This window comes from Pangasianodon hypophthalmus, chromosome 10 (assembly GCF_027358585.1).
Source record: "Pangasianodon hypophthalmus isolate fPanHyp1 chromosome 10, fPanHyp1.pri, whole genome shotgun sequence".
Lineage (NCBI taxonomy): Eukaryota > Metazoa > Chordata > Actinopteri > Siluriformes > Pangasiidae > Pangasianodon > Pangasianodon hypophthalmus.
This window is the reverse complement of record NC_069719.1, coordinates 6,789,378-6,801,531: the sequence shown is the minus strand read 5'-3', so window position 1 is coordinate 6,801,531 and position 12,154 is coordinate 6,789,378. Positions and strand designations below refer to the sequence as shown.

The following is a 12,154-nucleotide window of genomic DNA, read 5'->3' as shown; positions in this document are numbered from 1 at the left end:
ACACAAGCTGTTACACTGTAAAAATTTATTATGAATATTCACAGCATTACTATAATGTTTGTTTATCATAACAGCATACTGTAGTATATGTTTAAATAGAATGCAGTACTGTATTTTTACAGGACAACATATTAATAACAGTATATTACTGTATAAAAAACTGTTCTGTCATTGTCAAATATACATCTTAAATAAATTTATTCTGTGATTAATGTGATACATAAGTGTTTAATAAGCAATCCCTTTATTTTTAGTTCACAGAATGAATCTTATTCTGTAAAGAAATGTAAAAATAAAATAATATTTAAAAAGTAATACAAATAAATAATGAAATGAACGTGACTCTTCGTAGAACATGGGTATATAGTTATAAAAGACACAATAATCAAATTACACAATAACAACTTTGTGAAATAAAAAAAAAATCAAGTTAAATAATAAACACAGTAAACTTAAAGAGAACATTGTGAACAAAATCAGTGGGCATGTATCTGTCTATTTAATTATTTATTTGTTCTTTTGTTTGTTCAGTAAAATGTAGGATGAAAAATAATGGAAGAAATGGAAGGTCAAACAAACAAACAAACAAACAAACAAATAAATAAATAGCCAAATGAGGTTCCTTTTGGTGTCTAGTTTTACAGTAAAATTGACATTACTGTATATTTTACTGTATTACAATATAAAATAAGGTTCTCTGGTACAATATAATCTGCCAGTAATGTAAATATTTTGCTAGAAAAACAAGTTTTTGTGCTGAACTGCAACACATTTACAATATTATATAGTTTGAGCAGAGTATTTTATTGTACATGCTGCATAGCCACATGAATCTTGATTTAAATAGGAAATATTAAAATTAGGCAATATCTGTGATAAAGAATCTTTAAAAAAAAAATGGACTGGACACAATACCACTCATTGAAAAGTTCAGACTTTATTTTCTTTAATCATCCATACAGCATCCTATTCACAAAACAGTACTGTTTTAAGCAGGTTAGATCGTATATTTTTAGTTTTGTTTGTGCACACCCAACAGCTTCTTCGTCTTCTTCCTCATGTGAGAGTTTAATATTTTAAATCTTGCGAGTTTGAGCATGTGGTGTTGGACCAAAAAGTACAGCACTCGACTGATACACACACGTCATCATAATACTGCTGTGCTGTAACTAACAGCATTTCAGGTTTATTGTTATAGCAAGTGATTTACTGTACTAGTCAATGGCACCTATTACATTTTCCAAAAAAAAAATTCATTATGAGAATATGACAGCCGATAATCATCCAAATTGTAGTTTTTACTCTATTTTACATAATTTAATGAAGATATTGACGTTCATGTTTTTCTTTTATCCAGAGAAAATACCCTGCATTGCCAATCTAAATTGATACAGCGCAAGCATGATGCAGAATATGAAATTAAGATTCATTTCACAGTATACTTTTTTTTTTTTGCCAAACAGCACTATTTTTCCTTTAGTAGGCCATCTTTAAAACTGTAGCAGAAATCCAGCAATGATATGTGTCAGTAAATGATAATGAGATGGCTGTTCATGTATTGTTTTTATCCCATTTAAAAATGTACTCCATGCCTGACACTGTAGCTGTACATCAGAAAATATACTATTTAAATGCTTATTAAAGTCACACTTATCCTAATCACTGTTAAATAGGAGAGGAATATGAGATCACAGGTATCAGCATTCTTGTGCGTTTTATTGGGAACAGTCTGCAGCTCACGCAATGGATGCCACCTTCATCATCTCCAGAGTTACATAAGCATAAGCATATGACCTGAGAAACAAACAAGATGTAAGTTTATTATTCACTTTTACCAAGACACATTTAAAGGAACAGTAATAAATCAGTGAGGATCAATATGCCCATGAGGGATTGAAGTGAATTAATCAAAAATGTTACCATCGCACCACCCTTGCAGGAGCACACCTGAGTCGAGGCTATACCAGGCCTGGGCTGGGAAACCTTGAGCTTTTTTATTTTATTTTTTTATAATAAAAAGCATTACACTATAGGGATAATTCTGTGTCAGAGGGAAAAGCGATCGTGCCAGTGGAAAATGTGAAATACAAAACACAAACAATACTGCTTTTCAGTAGTGACATACAGAAAATGTATTGCTCTTATGTTACTTTATATTTTCATTAAAAACAGTAATACTATGAAAAAAAAGTAATACTGTAAGTACTGTATTTGTGTCAAGTGAACATCAGTGCACTGCAGTCATGCCACACTGACTCAAAATGCAATCACTGACCAATCACAACCCGAAGCTATACTTATGGGTGTGGCTGTAATTGGAGGATCCATTTCATATAAAAGAATGTTGGAGCCTTAATCCTCAAGCTTTTAGGAAGTCCTACTAAAACTTCATAAAAGTGTAAATAAGACTAAACATACTCACATCTCACAGCAGGACCTAGAAATGATCTTAACTTTAGTTTAGATTGTCAGATGTACCATTTATGTCTTAAAAAGCAATCAATTGTTTTTCATTATTAAAGAGACCAAGTGAAGTAAGAGCAATGCAATGTAGGTTTTGCTTTTCAGTGTGGCATGTTGTTCACATGGCAGAAATGAAAACTAATACTCGCACAGGCTCAGGAAATACAATGTCTTTCAAAAATACTGTTTGGCTCAGGAAATACAATGTCTGTCCAACCCACCTGGAATTGATCATATTTGTCAGAATAAAAAATAAATACAAATATTCTTCCTTTCAGGATTTTTTAATCGCAAACTCACGTTTTCTTACAATGAATTTTCAAAGTCAAAATTAATTATTGGTCAGCAAGTATTTAAAAAAAAATTCGAAAACTAAAAAATGCTGCTTGCATAAGTATTCAACCCCCACAAGCTTCTGGAAGCTCCAGATGAAAGATATTGTCTTTATGAGGACACAGTTTACTTACAATTATTCTTCACCTGTGAAATATTAAAACAGATCCCACTTTCTGAACAAAAACCACCTCAGTTGAACCATCATTGAAGAGACTGTCAGTCTGAAGGAAAGGAGTGAAAATGAAGACTAAGGAGCATTCTAAGTAAGTTAAAGTCTATGTAATAGAATTTCATAACTCCGGAATAAGGTGTAAAATTATATCTATGAGGCTGGGCATCCCAGTAAGCACCGTTGGATCAATAGTGAGGAAGTGGAAGCTGCATCACACCACTCAAGCACTACTTAGACAAGGTCATCCCTCAAAACAAGACGGAGACTGGTGAGGGAAGTCACAGTGAGGCCAACGGTCAGCTTGAAGGTGTTCAGTAGAGTACAGTGGCTGAGAGTGGAGTAAAGGTGCACCAGACAACCATTTTGAGAGCTGTGCATAATTGATGACTTGAGGATGGCTAGAAAGAAACTGTTGCTTGAGAAGAGCCTTATGAAAGCACAAGAGTGACCCAGTGAAGATGTGTTGATTTTTTTGTTTGTTTGTTTGTTTGTTTTTGTTTGGTATGATGAGACCAAGATCAAGATATGTGTTGGATACAAGTTTCAAAGTGCTACATGTGGCACAAACCTAATGCAGGCCATACCTCAATTCATATCATCCCTACAGTGAAGTATGGTGGTGGCAGCATCATGCTCTGGGGACACTTTTCATCCGCAGGACCTGGGCTTCTTGTCACAGGGAGAAAGTGGTAGCTCGGTGGTTAAGACGTTGGACTTCAGATCGGAAGGTTGAGAGTTAAAATCCCAGCACAACCAAGCTGCCACTGCTGGGCCCTTGAGCAAGGCCCTTAACCCTCAACTGCTCAGTTGTATAAATGAGATAATTGTAAGTCGCTCTGGATAAGGGCGTCTGCCAAATGCCATAAATGTAAATGGAGAATAGATGGAGTCAAAGTCCAGATAGGAATCCCATTGAGTATCTGTGGCACTGTTTGAAAACTGCATTCAACAAACAATATCCAACGAATCTGAAAAACCTGGAGCAAATCTGCCAGGAAGAATGGATGAAAATGGATGAAAACTCCCAAACAGCGTGCAAAGCTAGTAGGAACTTACCCTAACAGACTTAAAGCTGTTATTACAGCAAAAGGTGGTTCCACCAAGTACTAGTATTAAGGGGTTGAATACTTTAGCAAGCAGCATTTTACAGTTTTTAATTTTGTTTAAAGATCTGCTGATAAATAATGAATTTTGATAAATAATGAATTTTGACTTTAAAATGTACTTTAAGAGCATACTGTCTGTATAAGTGTCTGTATAATCCAGTTGCATCTGATGACTTTTAAGGGGGTTGAGTACTTTTGCAATGGAACTGTATAAAATCATATATTTTGTCATTTTAATCAGGATTTTAGTGGTAGCCAGCAATGCTGTTCCACCATTGTCAGTCTGCACTCTTCTTCTGTCTGCACTCTTCTTCTGCCCTCTAAAAATGTACTTTGATGAGGTGGCACTTGGTCTATCAGCAGTAAGAAAGCACTCTTCTAGATCCAGCCCTCTCCCACTCACATTCCCCTGATCCCTTGGGATTTCATCAAAGGCCTGGGCCACCGTCTCAACTGCACATTGCTATGGCAACTACTGCATAAAATTGTGTCTTATGCTCCTCTCCATTTCTTCTTCCCCATTTTTGAGTCATTACGTAATTATACAATTTTTTTGTTTTCAGCTTAATTTTTGGAAATTTCTGACTGTGGTATGACCCCATTTCTTCATTTGTAATCTCAAGACCGAAATTCAGGTTAGTTTGTATTCAAATGGTGAACAGTGTGCTCATAATCTGCTGCATGTGTTGTGTTCCTGAGCTGAGTCAGAAGGATGTATGTAATTTTCTGAAAACATACTGCTAAATTAGAGAAGGACAAGTTAAAAGAGCAAATTGAGATAATAAATAAAGATTAGGTCTCTAGCGGTTGAGTAGGTGATGTTCAACAACATAGGAATGCTTTAATTTATTAAAAAATAAAAATTTTATTAAAAATGTATTGCACATATGACATTCCATTACATATCACTTATCCAGGGCGACTTATCACATAAACATGTTACCCAAGCGCTCTTGGCACAGCTGCATTTGCCAGAGTGGACATTAAACTTCTGTGTCCTCTAGTGTTAGCATTGTAGCATAACCTGTACTCTTTTAGCCACTCAGCCATTTACCTGCTTGATAGCCAAGTTATAAAATTACAAACAGGTGAAATTTGGCTCATAATGATTTATAAGAATGGTCAAGAGTCGCTTCACTGTCCTGGTATTCTTTGTTATAAGGACTCATGAGTAACTATTTGTGTTGACTAGTTAGCATCATTAGCTAACTCCCATGCAACGATGCTAACTAGCTGACACAGATAGTGACAGCTGAAAAACTCATGAGAGTTCATACTGATTTGCTGCTGTGAGAATGGTCAAGAGTGTTTTCACTTTCCTGCTTTTCTTTATAATTAGTTCTTCTGAGCTGATCTGCTGGTTGTTACTAACAGTAATACCTACTTAGGCTCATTAGCTGCAAGGGAGTTAGCTAGCATTACATATATTTCTATGAAAGTGGTTCATCCAAAGCATTACCTTACCTGGCTCTCTAAGTGATAAAAGGTACCTACTTGATTCATTTTGTAAAAACTGCTCAATGCTTTCTACAGATTGTATTTCCATACCTGTCCAGGCACAACTTAGCTAATTCATGATAACATCCCCTTCACCATTGGGGAACTCTATTATTGGTGAAGGGGATGTTCTTCCTTCCTTCTTCTTTCCATCCTTCCAAAAAGCATAAACACAAGAAACACACAAAAACTAGAATAAACATTGGTAGCAGGGAAGTGGATCCCCTTCACCAATGGTCCCTGCTACCAATGTTTATTCTACTTTTTGTGTGTTTCTTGTGATTACGCTTTTTGGAAGGATGGAAGGATGGAATGATTGAATGGTATGGTATGATTTTTTACTGAATGTAAAAAAAATGTTGCCATGTTTGTTACTTGTTTATGTTTTGGATAGAGACTCCAAAATACTTCTGTAAGTCGCTCTGGATAAAGGCGTATGCTAAATGCTGTAAACGCAATAAAAATAAGCAATTTAACCTTGACAGTATATTCCATATATATATATATGTAAGTGCAGTAATTCATGCAGATTATAGGATTGAAAGTCCATTAAGTAGCAGTTTACATTAGTTAGTCTTCTTACACACATATTCGGGAGCAGGAATATGATACAAACATTTTTCAAATTTACGGGATTTTCATGAATATCAAATATCTTGTGGAATGCTGATACTAATGATTTAAGCATAAATCCATTCGTATCCAGCTTAATAAACGAGGCCATTTGTGCGGATGCTATTACTTTACTTAAACAATTTTTTATCATGTTCTACATATTTTTTAGGTTATTTATACTACTAGTAGGAATACTAGTAATAAATTTAAAAAAACAGACTATTGGTCCTTTAAATAAATGAGTAAGGAAGATATAAGCAAATAAAATAAACATACCTGACTGTGAGAGAATGCAGAATGTCAGTGCAGGTTCATGGATCCTGATGCTGAACCAACACTTCACTGCTTCATCAGAACCTGAACTCTGCTGAGATCACTCTTTGCCATGTCCTCACGCAAACCCTGCATCGTCAGCGCTGTCTGTCACACATAGGCAAGTCCTGGTTTACCGTCAGCAGGTGTCAGATTGGGACTTGTAACATAATCATGCACCCAGTTCTGTCCTATGAAGCACTCTGCACTCTCCTTTGTTCGCGTTTAACAAAATAAGTCATCAGTGATGAAATGGTGACTTTCTAACTAGTAAACAACAATCTCTTTATGAACAGTCTTCAGATAAGTTTGGCTATTTGCCATGTTACAAAACAGGCATACGACTGCAAGCGATTCATCCACACACAACAACCAGTGACAAAACTAAGAGAAATGTATTTTGTTCATGATAAATGGCTCAACAGTTGGAAAAGAAACATGTTTCTGTGAAAAGATATGTTTCAGCAAAGCTGTGGGTCCAGTTCTCTGATGAGGCTGCCATGGAGACTCAAGCTGCTCGTTTCCGGTAGTAGGTAAATGTAGAGAGTAAACATCTCACTTTTCATCCAAACTAGCCTTTAACTGTGCTTCTAGGACCATCTTGTCAAAGGTGCGCATGTTGGTCTCTTCTCGCACACGGTCTCGGACATGGAAGGAGGCACGTGCTACTGAGCGGGCACTTTCTAACACAGCACGTTTTTCACGGAATATCTGTTCACTTTTCTCTAGCTTGCGCTCTATTGATTGGAGCAACTCCAGGCGCCTCTGCTTCTCCTCCTCCTCCACTTTCTGACGATTTAGTTTCTGAAGGCGTTCTTTCTCCATTCTGCTCTGGACAGCACGCTGGGCTTTTTCTCGGGCCCTCTCCTCTGCCACCGTGGTGGCCTGCTGTGCCCGCCTCACTGCTTCCCTCACCCGGGCCTCCATCTGCTCTTTCTGTTGCCGCTCGCGCTGCTCAGCAGCCTTTCTTGCTTTCTGGATCTGCTGTTCTTCACGCTTGGCTTTCTCCCGTAGCTCTTGCCCACGTCGCTCCTGTATCTGCTCATAGTTCTCCAGTGAGCGGCTCAGCTTCTCATCCGCTGTCCGCCGCGCCTCCTCGCGCTCGTCTGCTTCGCGGCGCTCAATCTCCTGGATGAGTGCTGTATGCCTCCGCTTTTCAGCACGATTGAGGCCACGAAGCTCCTCCAGCATCTGGTGCTCTCGCTCCTGCCTCTTCAACTCTGCAATGGTCAGCTTCTCTTTGATGAGCACCTTCTCATGCTCCAACATAGCAGTCCGCTCTTCTTCCATGGCTTTTAAGTTCTGCTCCTGCATGGCCTTCTTCAGTTTCTCCTCACGAGCAGCCTGCTGAAGTTTTTGCAACCTGCTTCGCTCTTGTTGCTCAGCTAATTCCCTCCAACGCTCCTCACTTTCAGCCACCCGGCGTAACTTGGCCGCTGCTGCCTCCCGTTCCTGCTGGCTGAGTCTCCGCTGCCTGGTAGAAACTTGTGACTGCCACGCTCGCTGGCACTGAAGCACTGCTCGCTGTTTATCACGTTCTTCACGTTCTCGCCGCAGCTCCTCTATCCGGCGTTCGCTGTCCCACTGCAAATGTGCGACATAGCGTGTCTGACTCATGATATCTTCTTCTTGGTACCTGGCTAGCATTAATGCTGCAATCTTACGGTCACGTTCTGGTACAGCCTTTAGGCCTCGACGCTTTACCTCTTTTACAATGCGCTCTACCTTCTGTGTAGTCTGCGGAGAGTGACTCAGATCTCCCAAGCTTAAGCTACGGCCCATCAGAGAGTTAAAGGTAGCTAAGGTGCGAGCACGAGGACTAGAGGTCTTACCCCAGTGATCCCGTGCCCCTTCCCAGCTGTAAGAGGAGGACGCTGACTCTGAAGAGGCACATGTGGTTGTTGTTGCTGTTGTGGTAGTTGTTGAAGTATTAGAAGAGCTAACCACTTCCCTTCTTCTTTGTAAGGATTCTAAAGAATGGCTTCTCTCTCTGGCTTTTGACATGGCAATAATGTGCCCATTGTGCTGAGTAAATGGACTAGTGATGCCATTGGCAGGGCTCTGTGCTGCCGATTTTGATACAACTGGCGCAAGAGATGATGACATCCTTGGAAAAGATGAAGGCTTTGGTGTTGTCCTGGGGAATGTGTTTGCAGACTTTGATAGGGTACTAGATGGTTTTTTGGATACTGGTGCTCCTGTTGTTGATGTAATTGATTTTGGAGGTATGAATCCTTGAGTCTTTCCAGCAGACTCAGCAACTAGTAATTTAGACTGTTTTACAGATGTCCCTCTAACAGTATCCCCAGTGCTCATTGGACTTGCTGTTAAGGATTGAGCTGAAATCATTTTAGTAGAGGAACTTGCACACGAAGGGGGTGTTTTTGCTAATTGTTCTGAGCACTGAGGTATATTTTTTGATACAGGCTGTGACATTGGTGTAGTATGTGGTTTTGACGGAACCCGGCTAGCAGGTGATGTTTTGGCAATGGGACCAGAGGTAACAGTTTGCTTAGTTACTCCAGGGTTGGTTGTATCTTGAGGCTTCTCTGAATCCTGTGATCTGCTGCTGTTGTTCACTGCTAACTGCAGGGCCCTTCTTTTCTCCTCTTGAACTATTCTTTCTCGTTCCTCTCTGCACTGTCTGAGTTTAGCATGTCTGTCCCTCTCATACACTTCAAACATCCCTGTGGCTACACGCATGCTATGGCCAGGTGCTTCACGTGCAAAATCAGACAGTGGTCGAGGCAGAAGTTCCACTGGTTTGACTCCACATCGTGCGCATGCCTCGAGTGAACGAGGGCTGGTCAGCACATAACGGCTGCCTTCTGCAGCTGGGGAATCAAAGTTGTAAAGGTCTAGATGTAGCTTAGGAGGTTCAGGTTCACTGTTCTGTAACTGGCTACCTTGAGGGCTCTGTTCCGGCCCAAATCTGGGTTCTTGTTCTTGAGAGTCAAGAGTAGCCTTTTCCTTTTCCCCATCTTCATCCTGCTCAGGTAGACAAGGGGCTTCAGATGCTGCAGCCGGGGTCTCAAAATATGGACATTTGATCTTATTCTGGTCCTCGGGTTCCAGTGGATCCACCATGGTGAGCTGTACGATAAGCAGAAAAGAGGAGAGAAAAAATAATAAGTGAGGTGCTGTTTGTAGTGCTCAGGGGATTGTTATTCTTCCCAGAGGTCATAGTTTAAGGGTGATGCAACCTAAGGTTACAGAATGCAACTCAACTGTTATGAAATTCACTGTATAAGTGTTCACCCCTTTGAAACTTTCCACAACTTTTACAATCTTGCACTGAAATTGATTCAATTGGGATTGATATGACATGAATCTACAGCAAATAATTCATAATATTGAATATGGTTGTGTCCCCTGACTAATGCCCTCTTTACCTGGTTGCTGACTTTTGGTGGACAGCCTCCTCTAAGCAGAGCTGTGGTTGTGCCATATTCTTTCCATGTTTTAATGATGGATATAATGGTGCTCTGAATGATGTTCAAAGTTTGGGATTTTTTAACAAGCAAACCCTGATATATAATTTTCTAGAATTATGTCCCAGACTTGTTTGTTTTGTATGTGTTCTCTATCATTCTCTGGGGATTTCCAAGAACAAGTGAGATCACCTACCATGTTAATTGGACAGAGGCTGACTCCATTCAATTAATCATGTGACTTCTGATGGCAACTGGTTGCACCAGAGGTTAAGTTAGGCCTTAACACCAATTTTTATTGATTTATTTCATTTATAAATAATTTTTGCAAATTTTGCATTTTGATATCAGTTCAATATTATGGGCTATTTTGTCTAGATTCATGAAGTTAATCCCTAAGAAATCTATTTTAATTTCAAAATGTGGAAGAACATTTCAAAGGGGTGAGTACTTAAACAACTCACTGTAAGTCTATTCTTATTATCTGCTCTGCAAGTGCTAGGGAGGCCTAACTACATTTGCACAATTACATTAGGTCCACTTGCATACTGGATAGCAATATAAGTGATGAAATCTATTTATCTATCTACTACGTACCCGCCTATCTGTACATACATCTACACACATACAGATGAGTGCAAAAGTTTGCATACCCTTAGAACAAAATTAAGACATTTTTCAATAACTATTAGCAAGATATAGTGCAACCCTTCTATTCTTACATATAAATTACTCCATTTGGACATATTAGGTATAATTTTTTTCATCTCTGACCCTGCAATACAACAAGATATTATATGGTAGTTGGTATATTGGAACGCCACCATCAAATGTCACGTAAGTATTGTACTGCACTATTGCACTTTCAAGCGTCCATAAATGCATCTAGTCTCTACAAACATATTTTAATGTTTATATACAACTACATTTTTATTGCAAGATCTGTCTACTTTTTTTAAAAATTATTTTTCTACTCTACTGCGAGTTGCTAATGCTATTTTATTAATGCCAATAAAGATGTTCTATATTTGATGTATTAGGTTTCAGAGTTGTTCCTTTGTTATCACAAGTTACAGAAAAGATACAATTATAAAAATCAGTTAAAGAGTGTACGGTTTGCATTGCCCTTTTAAATGTTATTTTAATATTCTTTAATAAATTCTGTCCACCCTTGATTTTTATAACTGCCTCCAGTTGTTATCATTGTCCTCTGAAAACCAAGGGGAATGCAAACTTTTGCACTCAGCTGTACCACTGCTTCCCCTATACAAGCTAGCTGACATAATCTGCTCAAATGCGTCATCAGCTGCACATATAAACACATTCCCTATAACAAACAGGCCTACTGATTGTGCATACTGGGTTTAATAATCCCAGCACAGAAAATCCCAGCACATGAACACCACAGTCACCTTGAGCAGGTTTATGTTACATCCTGTACATGTTACAGAGTTGAAATATGTATTTTAATAAACATCAGATGAAGCTGACAAAGCTTGTAAGCCTTGTGTAACAAGAAAAGGCCCAACACAGGCCCTGACATTGAGCACAATGTTGCAGATGAGATTACTGACACATCAGGAATACTGTGCATGAAAAGAAGTGTCGCGGATCTTACATGCAAATCGTTAAAGCGTGGTTTACCTTTCAGCTCGCTGATGATTTGGAGAGGCGTTGTGCAGCGCTGTGCATGCGCTCCCTCGTGCAGGCTGCATACTAAGCGCTTAGGAGCACTGCATCTCCGCGCGCAAGCCCAATCCCACAGCGACACGACGCGGTTTCCTGCACTCCGAGCTCAACAAATCCGACCTTAGCACAATCCCCACACCTCCACGACCACGACAGCCTGCACCGGCTTACAGATGTTGCATGCACAGAAGGAAATCGGTGGTGTCAGATCGGGTATGGTCCTCCTCCACCTCCTCCATCCTCTTCCCCACATCATCATCATCATCATCATCATCCTCACTCTCCTCCTGCATCTCGCTTCTCCAGCATCCACACTGCGCCTCCTTCTGACTGCAGGCTGAAAATAGCCAACACAGCCGCCCTTTGGCACTTCACTCTGGTCTTTACTTCTCTTCACCTCCTTACCTGATGGCTAAAAGCAGAATGGAAACATTATAATTAAAATCATAGTCTGTATAAATGTGTTAAATAAATGTTTTTCATTTGAATAGATTGCAATGTAAATGATATTTTAACAACATCAACAAAAAAAC

General features: G+C 39.3%; 1 protein-coding gene across 1 annotated transcript; it reads right to left on the bottom strand.

The window, feature by feature from the left end:
* Positions 1 to 915: 915 nt before the first annotated feature.
* Positions 916 to 11,938, bottom strand: ccdc177 (coiled-coil domain containing 177). Its single transcript, XM_026944268.3, has 3 exons — positions 11,577 to 11,938; positions 6,466 to 9,594; positions 916 to 1,794 (listed from the first exon to the last, which is right to left on the bottom strand). Exon 2 carries the CDS (start codon positions 9,586 to 9,588, stop codon positions 7,057 to 7,059), a length of 2,532 nt encoding a protein of 843 aa, XP_026800069.3. The 5' UTR covers positions 9,589 to 9,594; positions 11,577 to 11,938; the 3' UTR covers positions 916 to 1,794; positions 6,466 to 7,056.
* Positions 11,939 to 12,154: the final 216 nt, after the last annotated feature.